The sequence below is a fragment of the Dermacentor variabilis genome, chromosome 3 (assembly GCF_050947875.1).
Source record: "Dermacentor variabilis isolate Ectoservices chromosome 3, ASM5094787v1, whole genome shotgun sequence".
NCBI classification, from domain to species: domain Eukaryota; kingdom Metazoa; phylum Arthropoda; class Arachnida; order Ixodida; family Ixodidae; genus Dermacentor; species Dermacentor variabilis.
Window position 1 is genome coordinate 45,029,355 of NC_134570.1, and position 20,435 is coordinate 45,049,789.

The following is a 20,435-nucleotide window of genomic DNA, read 5'->3' on the forward strand; positions in this document are numbered from 1 at the left end:
TCGGTGGTTAATCAAGTACAAAAACCTTGACGCTATGACTAAAAAACAGCTTCAACAATCAAATTTAAAAAAAAATCAACTGCCTATTTGTCTGAGGTAACAAAACATCCTTAGACACCTCGATTGTTTATGTGAATGGTTTGGGTAAAGTAAAAAATCCGGCATGTTCAGCGCCCCTAGCAGAGAAAGCACAAATTAAAGTATTCGACCAAATTCCAGTAGCTAAACTTGCGCGCTTACGCTGAAACGCGCCTCGATTGACTTTTCGCCCTCTGTGGCCATTTGTTGAACTTGAGAGTGTGCGGGGCCTGTCCATACGCCAGTCGTCGCAGTAGTCGCGGAATACGAAACTGACGCCATTAAAAGCTCACTTCTCGCCGGTTGTCACCGCTCATCACCCAAAAAATGGCGCCCGCGTGGCAAGAAGTTGACCACGCTCGAATAGAAAAACGATGCGAGCTTGTGCTTAGCGGCGCGGAAATATCGAAAAAGATCGAAGAGGACTCTTTCGACGTCTCCGTGTACACTCTTTTTCACCTCAATTTTTTAGAGGTAAGCCATACGTGTCTGACGGCGATGCCCGATGGCATCGCTCGTCTTGTCAACCTCACCCGACTTGCGCTGAATGCGAACCAGCTCTCAAAGTTACCTCCCGATTTGGGCAAACTCCGCAAGCTGAAGTTCCTCGATGTCTCAGGCAACTTTCTCGAGGAACTGCCTGTCGAGCTGTCCAACCTCGGAGAACTGCAGAGCTTCAATGTGAGCAACAACCGGCTCACGACGTTCCCCGACGAGTTTGCCAAGCTGACGCGCCTCATCGTGTTCAACTTTTCCAGGAATCAGCTTGAGGAATTTCCCTCGTTTCTTTCTGGGGAGACCCGGTTCGAACAACTGTCCGAGCTTGTAGCCAACAGCAACCGCATAGAAACGCTGCCGGGCAAGCTATCCAACACCCTGCCTTCGCTCAAATTGTTCGATCTCGCTAGCAACTCTGTGAAGCAGGTTCCAGGCGAAATTGGAGACATAGGCAAGCTTAAGGAGCTCCTCCTGAAGGATAATCCGCTGAGTGACAAGCGCCTGAAGAAGTTGGTCGAACAGTGTCACTACAAGCAGGTCCTAGAATACGTCAAAAGCCACTGTCCGCGAGAGTCGAAAGGCACGGGACAGGACAAGTCCGGTGCGCCCAAGAAAGGAAAGAAGAAAGGAACCAGTGCGCCCGTCGACGTCCAGGAGGTGCGTTCAGTGCCATGTTATTCTTGATAGCTGTAACGCTCTTGTGCAAACGCGTGTTGCTTCGGCTGCTTCGAAAGTCCGTGTGCTGCAGCGCTAGTACATTTCAGTTCTGAATGACGGTGCTAGTAGGTAAAGTCTTGCTGCATACTTCTGGATTGGCAACAGTGGGTACTTGTGACCACTGACTGGATGTCTTGAAAATTGATACCTGGCTTTACACAAAATATAGTAGCTGATTGCAGAAGGAGTGTGCTAAGCTATCCAGAACCGGCAACACACCTCCTAATCTCGCGGTGTATTGTTCGTTTGTTTTCTTTTTTTTTATTTTATTGCCACAGGTACGCTCAAGCATGTTTGTAACTCGATTAGGCTTACTGGCTTGGCTTGCAGAACTCACGGGTATTGAAATACTAACATTAATAATTGTTAACAGTGACCAACTTGTACTGTGTGCATGGCATGCATTAAGAGATCATCATCAGCTGATTTTTATGTCCACTGCAGGACAAAAGCCTCTCTTACCAATCTCCAATTACCACTGTCTTGCGCTAACTGATTCCAAGTTGCACATGCAGACTTCCTAATTTCATCACCCCACCTAGTTTTCAGCCATTCTCGACTGCACTTCCCTTCCCTCGGCAACCCATTATGCTACCCTAATGGTCCACCGGTCATCTGCCTTGCACATTACGTGACCTGCCCAGCTCCATTTTTTTCTCGTAACCCATCCGCTGCCGCCCGCCGCGCGTACATGCAGGCCATCCGTACCACGAATTTTTTTTCACCAAAAGCCGCATGCATGCCACATGCTCACCTTCCTGTGTGTCATGAGCGCCTAAGCAATATATTTGCTGGACACTTATCAAAATACATTCATTGACATTTGAGAAATATTCACACTTTACTCTGTGAAGTTTTTTCAAGTCACAGGCGTTTCACTGTGTGAAAAATCGTGAAGCATTCAGGCATGTGAAGAGCAGCGCCACACATTTCGCACTCCCAGCGGCTTTCACATATTTTCCTTTAGCCTTATACAACTGGCATTACCTTGAGGCTGCTCATTGCTGTCGCTATCAAGGAGGATATCCAATGTCTCACGATCGGAGAGAGCACGCTGTCCACTAGATGCCGCCATTCCTTCTGTCGCCAGACATCATCACAAAAAAACCAAAGCATAGAGAAGTGCGTTCAAATGACACAACTCAGTACTGCCACCTATCGGTAATATATCCAAGCATCTTCAGATAAGGTGATAAGTGCTGCCGTCTATCTACAGCTTCAGGAAATCCTAAAATCAGCTCGGTGATTCGCCTGCTTTGGCAGCGAATGAGTTAACACCAACTACAATATTGGCTATCCCATTTGCTCTCTGATCCACACCATTCATGTCTACGTCTCTTAACATTACACCTAACTTTTTTTTTTATCCATCGCTCTTTGCGTGACCATTAACTTGTTCCCAAGCTTCTTTGTTAATCTCGGCAAGTCTCTGTGCCACATGTTAGTACCGGTAGAATGCAATGATTGTACAAATTTTGCAACAACGATGGTGTCCTCCTGATCATGATTTGGTAATGTCTGCCTGTGCACTCCAACTTATTCTTATTCTGTAAATTTTCTTCTGATCACGGTCCTCTGTGAGTAATTGACCTAGGCAAATGAACTCCTGGGGAGGTGTTCTGTAGATGTCCACCTAGTGGACATGTCCATTTCGTCTACTGCTGAAGTTCCGACTGGCTGGGCTGGGGTACGTGTGAGGAGGCAGGTGCACCCAGCCAATCATTACTCCAGCAGCAGACAAAATGGACATGCTCACTAGGTAGACACTTACAGGATACCTCCCATGCACAAATTCTAGAGGCTGACTGCTGATCATGAATTAATGTTCTTTTGGCAGGCTATCAAACATTACCTTTGTCTACTGCATATCAATGTTCATCCATACTCTTACACTTTCTTTGCTAAGGACCTCAATCATTTGTTGCAATTGGTCCCTCTCCTTGCTAAGCAGGACTGTGTCATCTGCAAACCGAAAGTTGTTGAGATATTTGCCGTTGATCCTCGCTCCTAATCTTTTCCAGTCTAATAACTTGCAGCGAATAGCCTCATTTAGGGACACTGAAAGTGGCTGCAAAAACTTATCTAATCAGAGGACCTTTACTGCACCATCCTTGTAGTCAGGAAGGGGAAGTAATATTGAAAGAAAGCTTAGCCATTTATTTTTGAAAGTTGCTTTGTTGCCGTTGCGTGCTACCACAATAGCACAACAGTTCAGCAAAGCTGAGAATTAGTAATGCATGGGTTCAGTGCAGTAGTAGTGCAAGTTGGCGTCTGTATTCCTTTCCTTGTCTTTAAATGTTGTGCACTACCTGTGCTGAACAACAATAACTTCCTTCTGTTCTACTTGCTGTTTGGTCTACTGGTGTTTTCAGGTCCAGAATGCCTTCGAAGTGCTGCAACTGAGTTCCCAGAGCCCCACAGTGATAGTCACCGATGCTGTGCAAGAGGTGAGGCCTTACATTGTCTGCTGCATCATCCGGAACGTCTATCTTGACCGAGACAACAGACTTCGCAAGTTTCTTGCTCTGCAGGTAATATATTTCTTTAGCAAGCTCCCATTTATTGGTACATTCGACTCATTCCTACCGCACTAAGACATGTTTCTGCACTTATATGGAAGCCTCTCGGCATTGGATCCGGAGTAACCATGCCTGATGCAAATCTTAAGCTACTCCCAGAGTAATAGGAGGAGTCGCGCGATTGGAATATTCTGTCGTATCCAAGTCGCGCTACCAGCTTGAAGGTGGGAGCACCTCTGAGCGGGACAAGATGAGTGTGGCACTCTGAATGAACCAGGCAAATGTCTTCTGAGCACTTAATTTCGACCACCTGAATGTAAACCGACCCACAAGAGTCCTCTAAAGCACTTGAATGCTACCAGGCGAATGTAATGTAAGACTCACATTTACAAATGAATTGAGTGAGCTTTCGGTAACATTGCTCTGTTATTAATCTATATTTTTGCATCCACAGCAACTAGGAGTAATTTTTCTGTTATTGTCATCAGTGATGGTTTTCCTCCCAGTGATCGCCAATCAACCCTGCCTTGCGTCAGCCGACGCTACTGCATACCTGCGAATTTTCTTATCTTGCCACGTCATATAATATGCCACTCTGCTCCATGTTTGCTTGCCTTCTGTACTCATTTTGTTGTTGTAATAATTAACTGGTTATTTGCTCTATTACACGAGGTTCCCAACTCCCCTTCTAAGCTATCAGTTACCTGCATTTCCTCTCTGACCAATTCCTGTCTTATAAAGGGGCACTCCACTTAACAAACATGATAAGAAAGTGTTTCTGATCCGTAGGCACGTGAGCCAATATATTATTCCGCAACTTACAATAACTGCTTATTCTATAATAAACTGCTTACTCTTTCTTGTGGCTCTCCAAGCCCTTGCTTTTATTCCACCTTAGGCAATGTCAGCGATGACTTACGTGAAGTGGGACAACCCGTTGATGCCGGTCGTTGAGTACACACTTCCGAATTTTCCAGGAAACAGTGAAGCGACAGTTGCTAACGCATCCCACTTGCCCTGTTGTTGTTCCTTTGTTGCCTTGAGTGCCTTGGTCAAACGTCAGCCTCCAAATATTAGCATAAGTGCACCGCAGAAAGAAAAGGAACAAACGAAGTGATATGCAAAGCAGTGCTATCAGCGCCAACCCAGCTGAGAGAAACCAATAAGTTGAGGGATAACCAGAGCAAGTGAACATTGCATCCCGTAAATCTGTTGATATTTGGTCCTTCTGAGAAATTTCTTCAGGAACACATTTGTTTGTGGCATTGCATTCATTACGGCGTCTTGCCCAGTTTCTAGAAAAGGTGTTTCAACACCCCCTTTTGCATGATCCCCATAATTCCCTTGACCATCAGTCATTGTGCAAGTTTTGATCCTATAAATTATTACTTGGTACTTTTGGTTGATTCTTTTGAGTTCTTTGACATTGAAGCCAAGGTTCTAAATGTGGTTCAGGTTTGGTTGAGATTTTGAGGAGTGCAACCAGTGTTCGTGAGATTTGCATGGATCGACAAGCCAGATGTCATGTATTTCTGTTTTTACATAAAGGAGTGAAATATAGGAAATGCATTCGGTCAATTACATGTTGAGAGAAGTTAAGGTGCAAGTTCAATGCCCTTAGGCTTATCTTTATATTCTTTTATGTTTTCCAACTTTGCAGAACAAATTACACGATACAATTTGTGTGAAGCGATCCGAGGCTACGATAGCTACTCACGACCTTACGAAAATAACTGGGAATGTCTACTATGATGCCATCGAGCCTGACAAGCTAAAGGTGAGCCATCCTGAATGTTAGCTTTGCATTATTTGTACTCCATTGAGGCATTACACTTTACTTTTTTGAGCTTCTGGTTTGAAAACACTCTTGCACATAATTACATATTACTTCAGCATAGTATTCCAACAGTGTCCACCCTTGGCAAACATTGATACACAGCTGTTTGAAGCAGGTGCTCCTGACAATGAAGTTTTTGAAATGGCCTGTCAAATATTGGAGTGCTAAAGCTTGTTTTCGTGCATTGCTTTTTTAGTGTGTCTCGTACCATTGTGACCATGGTTGCAGCGCTGTAGCTTCGTGTGCTGCATTTTTGGTCAGTGATAGGTTTTAACATATGCTCTACTGGTTTTACAATTCTGTGCCTGGGGTAAGAGAACAGTGCAGTAGTAACAATTCAGTACCCACTTTGCTATCAAACTGAACAGCACAGAATGAAATTTTGTTTTGACAGTGAACAGTTGAATGTTGAAAATATATGGGTAACGGTTTTTATTTGCAAGAAGCCAAGCGGAACTATAATTCTATAATAGTATCTCCACTCAGTGAAACACTATATCAAACTGTCTTTCATCTAATTCTGTCTTACTCTAATGCGCTGGGTGGCTGCAAGTGGTTCAAAATTGACAGTCTTACTATGCAAAGTGTATGCCTCTGCAGCTTCAGCTTTTTCATGTTTTGTTACAAGTCAGACGGCACACGAATGCGGAGTTACAGGTGTTCAGTAATGTGCCACTCGTGTGTTGTGACAGCTTATACCACTGGGAAGAAAGCAGGAGGTGAGCGGCAAAGAGCTGTATCGGCAGATGACAGAGGAAGCAGATGCCCTGCGCAAGGAGAAGAAGCGAAGCACCTATCCGGGAATATACAAGTGAGTGTACATAGCGGTGAATCTCTACCTGCATCTTAACCCTTTAAGGGGCCCTGAACCACCCCTCAAGCTTGGTAAAACAACAGCCTGCTGGTAGCATACGCTGCTGTGAACATCTCAGCCAACTTTTGCTGTAGTACGCGGTGCGTGGAACTCAGTGGATCGCGAAGTCACCTTTCTCAAACACTCTCTTATCAACAGAAGGTCCTGTGCTCACTCTCTTCTGGACGCTTTATTTCGTCATCGGACACTCTATTTCATCATTGTTATATGTATTGTATTCAACTCAGCTGCATTATTTTGCACCCTCCTATGAGCTGTATTATTTTGCATGGGCAAGTTCCACCAGTGTCTTTTAATGGTTCTAGTTACACTAATATGTTTGCTTTGTATTATCCACTTTGTGTGCTGTGCGGCTTCGTTCGTGCCGCAAAACTGTGCAATTGTATAAAAAAAAATTTCCCACCTGCTTGGTCCTTCATGACTGCGGTATACTGTAACTAAATAAAGTAAATAAATTCTCTTAAACGGCTGCTATTGGCCGATAGCTGACATCAAGCTGCGGTCGGCTACATGGCATAGATACCGTGCCCGGCGTTGGGTGCCGCCACGAGTCAGCTGACTAAGCGCACTGCAGCTCACTGAGGACAGCCGCGTCTGACTTATGTTTAGCGCGTTGCAGGTAGGTACAAAAGTGGAAGTCGTGGAGTCTACGTTAACATCCAAAGTGAAATTCGAACTGCACACCACGGTGACATTCAGAAGGCTTAGTGTCATGTGCACACCCCGCCGCGCCGTAGTCTTCGCAGTGTAAGGCATTGAAGAAGGAATGGGAACACAGTAGAGGCCATGTTTGATTGCCAATAACTCCGCTTCTGCTGAACGCATTGAAGTACTTTTTGCAGCAAAGTATTTCTGAAATATCCCACTTTCACTTCAAGTGCCTTTCTCCACTTCAATAAAATATGGTTCAGGGCCCCTTTAAAGTGGAGTGTGAATCACGGGGTTATGTCGGCAATATGGAAGGAAACCCGCACCCACACAAAATATGTACCTTTAGTTGTGAGCTCACTCAGACATGCCAAAATCACGCCCAGCTTGGTGGCTTACTCGTACTTGCACTCACCACAAATATAACCTTGCCAAGCGCATTTGTGCTCGAACCCATGTATATGGGAGTGGTGCATGCTTATTCCGATTCAGAGCTCATGCACACATACTCAGGCTCACTCACACTCAAGAAATCACTGAATTATTCAGGCTCATGGAAGCATGTGTCCACCCTCTCGGGCTGCTTTTGGATACACAGAATCAGACTCGCCCAGAGTCATGTGAATTTGGCAGGGCATATTATGTATTATAGACTCATAAGCAGTTAAAATCATGTGCAGGTCAGACTTATTTGAACTCGTCTGGAATTGGTGTAACCCTATCAAGCGTTGCATATAGTGATAATGCCAAGACGAGCAATTATTATGAATGGCACTTTTGAAGAAGAATACTGAGCTTTAAGTTTGAATGAGAAAATTACACTTCTTCAGTAGTGAAATGGTTACTCATGGCATAAGGCATGGTAAACAGGGAAAGCTGCAAGAATGAATTGTGACAACAAGACCCAGACATTTATGCACCAGTTCACCGTTGCATCACAGGCTTTGACAGCGTTGACTAAGTCTAGTTAAATGTACATCAGTGAAGGACTGCATTGAATTATAAAGGGATCAAAAACTCGACCTAGCACTTTTCAAGAATATTTTCCTGCACCAAGACATTCAAAATGCAGAAAAATGCTTTTAAATTAGTGATGTCACACTGATGTACCGGAGCTGAAGTCTTCACACAAAATTTTAAAAAAAAGTTTGATTTTGTCACGTAATAAACCAACCTTTTCCCAAAATATGAATCTAAATAGGGTTTGGAAAGACTACTTGAACAATCTCAACTGATTTATTGTTGGTTGTTAGTGTCCCTTTAAGAGCTGTTTAGGCCATTATCTTAACCATTTCTATTTAGCCCTGGGCTGTAAAAACGGATAATGTAGGCAAAGTGTGTTATAGTGGGGCACCCATAAAAGCATGTTTGGGTTGTTTGTGGTACATGGTGTTATATTAGTTATGCTTACACTCCTTGCTTATTTCTTGCTGTTAGACAGGTTGGAGATGGTTCATGCTAAACAGAGTTAATGTTCCTTCCAGGTACTTGTACCTGCTCAAGGACAAGGCCCTGTACCCTTTCCTGAGGGATGAATCGAAGCTGGTCATCTCCTTCCCACCAATGACAAACAGCGACGGAACGAGGGTATGTCGACATGTTTACCTCACTGACTTGTTTTCCATAGCTTACCTTGCTTTGCTTACCTTATAAAGAAGGTATAGCCTTTGCCCTTCCTGTTCTAGTGCTGTGAAATCTGAAAACGCAATGCCTGGGCTACTGCTTGACTGGTTGAAGTTTGTTATATACCAGATAAAAAGTGAAATCTTATTGAGTGCTAGGTGCATAGTTTTCTTTTCCCGACTCCATGTTTCCGAAAACCTACCAAAATCAAAATTGGAAGAGGGGGGGGGGGGGGGGGGAAGATGCTGAAGAAACATGCTTAGCTCCACAGTGAATACAGATCTAGCAGTCGTGTGATCTTCATCTGATAGGCATTCAAAGTGAACAAATTTGCAATGTTAATTTATAGTTTAAATAAAATATTGCTTGCCTTCCTTATACAACTCCTACAAAACTCTTGCTCACAATATACAGTAGCGGTATCTACAGTCAATGACTGGTTTTTTAGATGCCCAATTTTTTGGACATGCCTGATAATTCAGACACCTTCGTGACACGGCCATGTACTCCACAAAGCCAGTGTATAAAGGACGTCTGAAATTTCAGATGCTGAAACCCTTTGCCGTCCAATCTTTCCGACTTCTTGCCATGACCGCAGGTCAGGAACAGCATTAATTGAAGCCACCCAAGGAGGTTTAAAAAAATTGCTGGAGTAGAGCTGCTCTTAAAAGTGAAGCCAGACCGTCTTACCATAGGCACGAAAAGAATGTCAGCAAATACCGGGAATATACGAAGCGTTTTCTTCCCACTCCATGCTATTAAGGATGGTTAATTTAGCCATGCAGATATAATTCAACATCTTTCTTTCTGTCATTGGTGGTTTCAGAAGGAAGCCTAAATGTCTTTTTGAATATTATGGTGGATCATATCAATACGCAGCCAAAGGTAACATTTTAGGCAAGGACTTTCAGCTTTTATTTTCAAATTAGCCTAGCATTTGCAATAACTGACCAGAATGACTCGAGCTGTGAGCAGACTTCAGCTGTCACGGCCCTCTTTCAGAGTAGAAGTATAGGCAAACCCTAGCTTCACCTGTGCTGGTAATAAACTGCAGGGGCTGCCACTCCAGCAATTTTTTTTTAAAACCTCCTTGAAGCCGCCATCGCTGCCATTTTTATGATCTCGCAGCTTCAAACTCTTGCACACTGATCCGCAGGCAGCCGTACAAGTTAGGCCTAGCTTCTTCGACGTTCGCTATCAAGCTTTCTGCTGTTCGATACCATATCTTTTATTTAAAGGATTTGGCGCTGTCTACAATGGCGCCGAGTTTGCCTTCGTCATCTTCGCCAATGGTGTCGAATCACGGAAAGCATGGTAAAGGTCTGAAACATTGCATAATGCTGGTTTCCAAAAGTAAGCATTGCCCCAATACAGTGGTGTTATGCAAAGTATTGCAGTGAAGAGAGCGAAGAAGCAATGTCATGGGACATAAAACGTGTTCCTTAATTACACACGCACGCTCCTGCAGTCTTCTGTCACAACACGAGCACCGAGACCCCTAATAATGGTACTGATAGGCCATAAAAGCTATTTCGGAAATTGCTGTGGCGATTTGAGCCTTTGCGGGCACTTCAAGGCATGCATTACTTTCTTTGGTACTGCCCGATATTTTTTCCATACGTTTCTGCGGTCTCATGGAGTTGGAGAAATCGGACGTTGATGTATACCTTAGATGCTCTACACAGGATGTTTATGAAATTGGGATGGCTGCTGCTTTTTACTGCACAGTTAGAATTGCAGACTTGCTGCTTCAGTTTATTCCGGAAGTTCTCACATTTATTGCAATTTTTTGTACAAAAAGGATTGATGGCATATGTTAAAAAAAAGTAATTCTTCCCAGTAGTCCCTATAACTTATCTCTTTTTTTTTCTTTTACACCAAACAGACTTCTTCCAAACAGCTCCCAGTCATGCAGGAAATTGCTTTTCACATCTTCGAACAGAATTTCAGACACTGGCTGACAGCATAAATGCAAGGACGAGCGATGTACAAAGCTGTCTTCTGTCTGTCCATGTTCAAAGTCGCACTGCTTTTTTAACAATGAACATAAACCAAAGTGCAACAAAACAGACTGGTGGGTTAGTTGGTATTGCATGTTAACAGTTTTTAGTGCAAAGAAACGCACAACACAAGAAAAAAGGTGCTTTGTCGGTACCCACTGACAGAGTGTCATGTGTTTCTTTGTGCTAAAAACTATTAATAACACAAAATGTCCAACTTTCAGCCTTTTTAAATATAGAGCAGTCATCCTGCAGACTTGTACGATTAAAATTTGATGTGATGCATTGTGTGGATGTACTAGGGGCACACGTAGTCTTACTAGGTGCCATCTAGAGACTGCTAATAAATTATTACTATGGGTGTGTGAATATCAGAAATTTCGAATACGAATTGAATATGATGCACTTATATTTGAAAACCAACTGTTTGGTATTTTTTGAGTATTCATAACTAACCAAATTGTTTAGCAACAACCGTCCGTTAAACTCTTCTTACTCTTCTCTATCTGTGAAACAAAGTATCACAAAGTATCAGAAGTGAAACAACCTCGAAACTTCTTGAAGGAAAAAAACTTCTTGAAGGAATGCAGAAACAAAATGGATAATGCAAGTATTGCTTTAGGTTTCATGATGGAAGCCTACATGAAAACCTACAGTTTCGCTTGTAGTCTATTATTTAATGGTTTTATCACTCTAGTCTTGTAGCATAAATATTTTTTATACTATGACCGATTATGTTTTTCTTCATCTATCATCTTTTGCTGCACCCTACATTTCGATACAGTAAGTAATACAGTACCAACTAGCCCACCTATTCATCGCATTGCATCCTGCAGCTTTGCCAAGATTTTTCCAGTGGTATTGTGAGACAGCAGTTAGGTCAAAGGTTGCTTCAGCCTCATGAGGTGATGAGTATGCACAGATGAGGAAGATGACTTGCACTCGCAGTGGTCACAATACATATCACTCAATTATATGTATGACCAATTTAGCCAAAGTGAAATTTTGTTGTAGTTGGTCTGTAATTTCCCTCCATGATTCAGTTAAAGTAATGACTGTCCTGCCTTAGCTGATGTATGGTGTTTTCTCCCAACCAGATCTGTGAGCAGACGCGGGATGTGTTTGCGGAAGTGACCGGCAACAACCTTCCGTTCTGCAAGAAGGTGATGGACGCCTTGTTAGCCGAAAGCCTCCAGCTCGGCCTGGGCAATGAGGAGACTCTCTCAGAGGCGGGAAGTACTGGTGACAGTGGCGCCACCACACATAGGCTTCAGTTGGAGAAGGTCAAAGTAGTGGACAAGGACGGAAACCTGCGTGTTGTGTACCCTTCCAAGACGGACCTCGCCTGCCCAGGAATCGTTGTCGAGCAGCGGTCCGAGTAAAGTCTATCACGCATTTTTGGGGGGAGGGGCTGCCGCTGTTCCAGAAATGGACTGGTGTGACGTTCCTGGTGCCCTGTGGGCATCTGGCTATTAAAAATGGTAGCAAGCAAAACAGAGGTTCACTGAAAGCTCAAGTCTCATTGAAGTGATAACAGTGGTCAAACAAGGGCTGTCGCTGGAGCTGCGATGGGTGCTTCTCCATGGACATTCCTTGCCCAAACCATGTTAAAAATTGGGATTTTTAAAGGGACACTAAAGGAAAATATTAAGTGGAGTTACATCAACGGATTATTCGTCTAGAAGTCTATATCACAGTTTTTTGTGTGCCAATACGTGACCTTGGTGTGTTTGAAATTGCTACCAAAGGTCCCACTGTTGCTCCCCAATGAACCTTTCCAGAAACGCACAAGTACCGTTAGTGCTGGCTGCAGTGCTGATAGTTAGGCACAAGGCATTGTTGGAAAAGGGGGCACAGGGCCACACGTGGCTAGGACGCTGCAGGCAAACCGAACGCGTCAGTCACCAGCGGGCATGGTGGCCGCCGCTCTGACTTCCCCTACTGCCTTGCGGCTGCCGCCGACAGTGCGCATGCATTTCTATAAAGGTCCATTTGAATCGCCTGTGCCAAAAGAGATGAGTTGACATAATCCCCACATGACCTCCTTCTCTGCTGCTCTCTCTAAATCAGCCAGTGCTGATTTCACATGAGGTACTGTGGTCCAGAATAGATGGCGCCACTCTAACTTTCCATTTTTTTTCCATTTTCTCATTTACAAAAGCACTGTTCTTGCTATGAGTGATCAGTTCATTACTACAGAAGCCTAATTTTTCTATCTAGCTCTACTTAATATTTTCTTTTAGCAACCCTTTAAACATTTTGCTCACTTATCATAGTGCTACATGCATACTGAAAAAAGATCGCAATGCCTGAGGCCAAAAGAACATGGTTGTGTTGTCCGTGGCATGAGATTTGGGATGTTTGTGCTGACGGGAAGAGGAAAGAGAGGATTGGATGTTTTGGGTGACTTATGCTTTTGGTGTATAGCCATGATGTCAGGGTGTGTAGCAGAGGTCAGGAAGGTGGGCAGGGTGAAGTGGGGAGCTGCTTCAGTGCTAGAACATTTCCTGGATTTTTCATAGTTCCTGTAACACCCACCAAACAAAAAGAAATCGGGTTGGTGCAGGCTGCAGGCATACCCAGAAATGGTGGCTACACTACTGCATGGTATGCTGAAAGTTACATGGCAGTGCTTAGCTGTCTGCAGTTCCAAAAACAAACATCTTCGCAGCGAAAGCCATAATATGCTGCCTTTCAATGTACAGGAGAACCTTGTTGATAATTTCCTGTTTGTTTGCCCAGCTTTTACGCCCTGAAGCACAGGTCCTGTTCAGTTCCCACAGCATGGTGTGTATTAGCTTTTTTAGCATGGTGTGTATAACATTTTATGTTTCCCTTCCTGGTTGTTGCGTCCAAAAACTACAACGGCCCACCACTGACATCATCGGCGGGGTTTATGTTAACTGCCACTGTTGGGGCTTTTGATAACTTATACAATTACTGAGACACGCACGGCTGCGTCGAAACTGAATAAGTGGCCATTATTATCGAGCATTTGACACAAATGCAACATAAAAATTGCAAGCTTCATTTTGTGTGATTCATGGCTACTCATGCTCATAGAAAGTCTATAACATTCAATCTAACTGCTAGGCAGCGCTAGTGAGTTTTATATAGTAGGCTTTCAATTGTTTGCTGGCTTCAAATAAAGTTGTGTGTGATGATAGCTGTTTGCCTCATCTGTAGTGCTGCCACAGCATTACCAGATGTTACGTTTTCCTGGATCACTTTTCTCATAGTGCCCCTAAGAATCTAAACGGTGTTCTACTGTACTTGCATGTAGCGTTCAGCAGCACTGTAAACCAGATTCACTAGCCTATTATTTTTCTATTTAATTTTAGAGCACAGTTCTTAGGCGCTTTTTGCTGCATTGAGCTTCGGCACAACCGAGCAAACAAACACAGCAAAGGATGAAGGAGTGAATGCGGAGCGTAGTGGGGGATGAAAGACGGCAATAGCAAAGAGAGCCCAAGGAGGAAGGCTGAAAAGAAGGGTGCAGCATAACCGTGAGATGAAACGCGGAGAAGGGTATGGCGAAAGCGTTAGAAGAAAAGCGTAGTTACACGCAAGATGTGTTCTGCGGCAACGATCGCTACGAGGTGGCACCAGAGTAGCGCGCGTCATCTGTTCACCAGTGACGCCATTGATAAGGCATGCGATGAGCACGTCCACCGATACCATGTATGGAAACAAAGCGCTGCATGAACGGAAGTCTGTCTGCCGCAGCTGCTGTGAATCGCGCCCACACACTGCCTCTCGCGATCTCCCGATTAGTGAGGCAGTCGCACCTCACTTCGTTCCGTTTGCAACATGCCGCACGAGACACATTATCCCACGCCAGCCAATATATCGAGAAATGAAAACACGTTTGCAGCTGCATTCAAATCTCGCATTAGGGAGTATTATAATCGTTAATTGCATTCAAGTTTCACATTAGGGAGTATTATAATTGTTGGTCAATTCTTTTATCATGGATTTTATGCAAAGTAAAAAGAGAAACTGAACCACTTCTGTCTGCTTTTTGTACTGTACAGATACCTTAATGTTTCTTTGTATTTTGTAAGGTATAGAGCAAGAGAGTCCAACATGAGAACTGTGATCATAGTTGTACCTCTATAGCAGAGTGGAGAAGCCTGCTTTTGAAATTTCTGGTGTCATCTTCTCCACAGTGCTGCCAGGTCATGTTTACAAGAACTGTCTATATGTGATGCCTGCTTTTCTATCGGATTAATACACACTAGATTTAAAACAAGCAATGAATGTCTCAAGCTTGCGTGTATTCCGGCTGTCGAAAGTAGTATTTCATGGTGACTGGGCCAGGATATTGGTTATACTGTGCTCACAAAATGAAATGTGGCAGGTAAACTGCGTAGAACTCTCTATACACGCAATCACTCGATAGTACCATGTCCACTCGCTGTGGTTGCTTAGTGGCTCTGGCGTTGGGCTGCTAAGCACGAGGTTGCGGGATCAAATTCCAGCCATGGGGGCGAAATGCAGAAACACCCGTGGTGCTTAGATTTAGGTGCACATTAAAGAAACCAGGTGGCACAAATTATTCCGGAATCCACCACTATGGCGTGCCTCATAATCAGACTGTGATTTTGGCACGTAAAATCCCTTAATTTAATTTTTAATAGTACCACGTCCTGTCATAATGAATTGCTAATGGCGACACGAACTCCGATCAAGTGTACGATTTGAAATTACGCCGACATCGCAAGAACTGCAGACACTGGTAACAAGAGTATGCATATTAGTTTGCACTAAATCGATGTATTTCATTCTGTGAGCAATGTAAGTGACTTGGGCAGTGCAATGCAAACCTGCTTAGAAAGCCATGGGCCAGGCAGAAACGGATGTGCGTTTCACTTTTTGGCATCGGTGGAAGTACCTGCCTTAAACTTTAAGTACGCTGAAAGATAGAATGCTTCTTGCACAGAGTGACAGCCTTAAAGAAAGATCAGAAGTTGTGCTTTTCAGCATAGTGATGACACTGTCTGGAAAAGGAGCGACACTTATCACTAATTCAAGAATTATAGGTTGAATGTAGGCAGATGCACATACAATTTTCGGAATTGCATAGACACGTTGAACACAAACAAGCTGCACACACTCATTGTCTGAGAAGTGTGTTTCAGGAAAACCGCTTCCTTCCTCATTTAAAAGTTGTCTGCCTGCACAATTTACGGTGTGTCAAACCACATTTGCCATGCCGAAGACTGTGGAGGACAGGCAGTGATGCCATTTAGACTTGTAATAGCTTCAGATTTTTAGTCATTGTTCAAAAGATAGTTGGATCAAATCTTCAGTTAAATTTAAACTTCACTGCAGCCACTATAGCTGCCAAATGAAGGCATTTTCTGAAGCTTATGACATATAAAGCAGGCCTTATACATGTTTCTCTGGACACTAGCTGATTGCAGTAATTAAATTCATTCTTGGTTTCTGTGGAATACGTCTGCCATAGCAGTTCAGGATGATGCTTTTATTGGTTCTTTGCTGTGTATAATTTTAGCTCTTCTGGGTCCATATCTACACAAGTTTTGTTTTGTAAATGCCTTTTGCGACTGGCCATCGACACAGTGCTTGTAACCACGCCAATCGCAATCCTGAGTGGCAGGAAACTCCAACACCATCCAATCAGAAAATTCTTTTTCAGACCAACTGCAATGAAATGTCAGGCTGTGTAGCAAGTTTAGTTTCAGATAGTCTATTATATAGCGCTACTTCCATTAGCAATTATTTGACTGAAGCAGAAGTGGATGCATCACAGAAAAAGAAAAAGGAATTTCATTCTTTTTCTTTTTTTTATGTATTGGTATCAAAACTGTTTAAGGCTTGCTGGAAATTATGCAGAACCTAGACCATTGACAACTTCTGTGGCTTTTAAGCATGGCCTTCAAGATTGTGGCGCGCACGACAGGCTGAAAATCCGCTAACCTCCACATGTACTTGTCACCTGTTTACACGAGACAATTAGACAGTTACCAGCCTTGCAGCATTGCCAAGATTGATTCAGTGGTGCATTCTAGACACTTATAATCAATTTAGCCAAAGTGAAGTTTCAGTGCAGTTGACTTTCAAGTAAGAGACATCTTTTGTGTAAAGGCTCTGTTGTATACATCATTTGTGTTGTGGAAAGGGTAGACTGAAAGACACCAGGGCCTGCTTTCTTAAATGGTCACTTTTGAGATTATACATTCAACTATGCGAGATTTTGCACAACTAGCGCCAGACACGTTGGCTCCTGTGAGTGACAGTATTCTCAGCACAGCGCCTAGGATGCTATTACCTCTGTATGCTGATGCTTCCAGTGAGTATCACCACAAGTGATCATCCAAGCGCACCACCTCAGGGATAGGTGCTTTCTCGTGCGTACTTAATCGCTTGCCATTCATTGAATCAGTGTAAAAAGAGAGTAGAGCTGGAATAAAAAAAATGGTGCGTTCGCAGAAGGCTAACGTAATGGCACAACCACGTGGCTGCTAAAAATTCCTTTCTGTATGCACTGGATGTGCAAGATTGTTGTGGTATTTCTTCAAAGCCAAAATGCAATTGCCCTTTTGCAAGTGGAACAACTTGTGTTGAACTAAGAAAGGCAGCTGATCTGCATGTTTTGCATTGATGTACTGCTTTTACTGAACTGCTGTGAAAAAGTGAACCTTAATTTATTGAATGTTTTAGAGTGCCAGTCATCTTTGTTCTTGCAAAGCACTGTTGATTGAAGAAATAAAAAAAAACACTTGCATTGTGCTGCTTTTTTATGCAATTTATTACTGTAATATTTATGAAGGGCTGCAGTATGTACGAGGACTGTGAAGTGTCGTCGTGTTATATCCACCGTACCCAAGGTGGGCCAAAAGTGGCAACAGCTTTTATTGACTCTGATGCTCTGTTAATACAATTTTCTTTGCCTACTTCAGGCACATTGAGTATATCTATCTAGCCTCTTACACCAAACCAGTGGCCCAAGTTCTCTAATAAATTGGGCCACTAGGTATGTGGTCATGATACCGTCGTGGTTGTTGCAATGGTGACATTCCAGCATCGTCATCAGACTCTTATCATGCAGTCATCGCACCTCTTGCACCAACCCAGCAGACCAAGTTGTCTACGAGCTTGGGTCACTAGGGGCACCCTGTGGCTAACAACTCGGCGTGGCCTAGGCCAATTGCGTGAGGCAAAACTGAATGCACATTTCGAGCAGTGACCTCCAATTGCGTCCCAGGTATTTGCTCGTCATAATACCATCATGGTTGTTGCATCGTCACTCCAGCTTCATCATGTACATCATGTACATCATCATATGTACATTCGCTGACAGACATGGCATGACGGACCATGTCATGGTCTTTAATGCTGTGTCAAGGTCCCATTGTCCTTGTGTTTTCTATACCATTGTCATCATTTGAGAATCGGCAACCCTTTGTCATCATTCTGTCATTGGCTTGGTCGTGGCCAATCCTGGCAAGTGAGTGTCGTAACAAAGAGAACCGATACCCGAGACAGTATGCCATTAGGAAGCCAACAAAGACACAAAGGACAACACAGGGGAAGTTACTTGTGCTTACTAATTGAAATAAATTATAAATCAATGGAATTGAAAGTGGATAAAAAAACAACTTGCCACAGGTGGGGAACGATCCCACGTCTTCGCATTATACGCGTGATGCTCTACCAATTGAGCTATCGCAGTGCCGTCCTCCAATCCACTTTCTGGGGTGTTTATGTGTTACTACTAGAACTAACCCTGGGAGTGTTAGCCAGCGCCGCCACTAACAAACCTTGGCAGTGGATGTGGAACATCCTTTCTGCCGCAGGCATCAATCACGAGTGTGTGGTCTTTTAGTGTGAAGGCAACTGGCCAATAAACCAACGTGTGCCACCTGAAGGCATCAGTGTTGCCGGATTCAAGACTCTCGTTATGTAATGAACGATGAGAAGGGGGGTTAACCGAGGGCCCCAATTTTTATATCACTAAGAAGGCAACAAAGACACCAAGGACAACACGGGGGAAATTACTTGCACTTACTAATTAAAATAAAGAAATTATAAATTAATGGAATTGAGAGTAGATGAAAAAACTCGCCGCAGGTGGGGAACGATCCCACTTCACATTACGCGAAGACGTTGACTTCTTAACGATATGAATAATAAAGATCGGGCCTTTCGGCTATCCCCCTTTCTTCCGAGACAGTGTGTGTCTCATATAGACGAAGCAATAGAACTGTCAGAATGACCGCTGCAAATTCTAAGTAAAGGTGTCTTCAGCAATACGATGTGTCAATACATTGCTTGATTGCTAATCACATTAATGTCAACAGTCATTGCAAGATAGGTTCTGCCAGCATTTTAATGCGTCAGCATTCTTTAGGTACTTCACACACTTTCTGGGAGCTGTAATATCTAGTGTGCTTGTATAACCGTTTTTCTGCTTATCTGTGTCACTGGCTTGTCATTGGTTGATTGGGTAGCGCGCATTGGGCTGCTGTGCTGGGGTAACAGGGCTCGAAACCAACTATGGTCACCGTTTATACTCAACATGCCGTTCTTCAACAAACCTCTTTCACGCCAACATAGGTCGCAGTATACCTGGGACTGGGTAGGTACCACTGTTCGAAGAAACGCTTTGATGCCAACTTGGAGTACTGGGTATCTGCCAGTCAGTCTGTGCTGGTCTCCAATGCACCTCTTTTACACCAGCTTGGGCTACTTGGGATGCACTTGGAATGTGCTGTTCAACAATGGCGAAAACAGTAGTTCTTGAAATTTATCTGATGCTGAGCAGAATCGAACCCACATCACAAGGGTTCCTCAAGGACAACTGTACACTTTAGCACGCTGTGTCACAAATGTATCGGGTATGTGCCCCTTTTGAACGAACGTCGTGCACGCCAACGCTATAGTGAGCTGAGCCATGATACACTGGGCATGCGACACACTTCAATAAACCTCGCCAACTTGGGTCACCGAGTATGTGCCATTGACTGTGCCGCAAGTAAGAGAATTCTCAGCGTTCGCAGGCACCAGTGTGCCACGCTTGTCTCAGAGGCCACGTGCGGACTCCTCAGCAGTGCCACTAGATAGCGCAGCATGTCCAGAAAGAAGCGCGACAGGGAAGCCCCGTTTCCGCACTGATGCATTTCTCTAGCCTAGATGGTGCAGTGTGTTCTTGGGGAATCGCAAAAGAGGAGCCCCCTGCAGTGAACACCTCGTACGTAACTTGTTTCGACGGTGGCAATATGTTCTCTATATTGACTCTATGCTAGCACGTTATTGACAGTCATCGCGAGATGGGTTCTACCGAAATTTTTAAGAAATATAGAATCTAAATTCTCAGCTTCGGAGCAGAGATGAATTTGTTCAAAAGTAACAGTAACATGACCTGGTTGAGAAGGTAAGGAGGCCTTGCATGCGAGCATTGTTGTCCAACAAATCCAGCCTTCATGTGTAGCCATTTTCTGTGGCCAGCATCTTTCTGGCATCTTTCACTTCACTGGAGTCCTTTATACGGTGTCTGTTACCAGCTCCTGCTTCTTCTGTTGCATTCTCTCCATATAAATAAAATTAATTTGCTCCCATCCGTAAAGTTTCCACTGAAATTACGGGAGGGAACTTTGGCACTGCAATCATTCAGT

General features: G+C 43.8%; 1 protein-coding gene across 1 annotated transcript; it reads left to right on the forward strand.

Moving 5' to 3' along the window:
* The first annotated feature begins 355 nt into the window (after nucleotides 1–355).
* Nucleotides 356–17,545, forward strand: LOC142575493 (leucine-rich repeat-containing protein 47-like). Its single transcript, XM_075684898.1, has 6 exons — nucleotides 356–1,233; nucleotides 3,666–3,824; nucleotides 5,473–5,589; nucleotides 6,342–6,460; nucleotides 8,656–8,758; nucleotides 11,892–17,545. Exons 1-6 carry the CDS (start codon nucleotides 406–408, stop codon nucleotides 12,174–12,176), a joined length of 1,611 nt encoding a protein of 536 aa, XP_075541013.1. The 5' UTR covers nucleotides 356–405; the 3' UTR covers nucleotides 12,177–17,545.
* The last annotated feature ends 2,890 nt before the right edge of the window (nucleotides 17,546–20,435 follow it).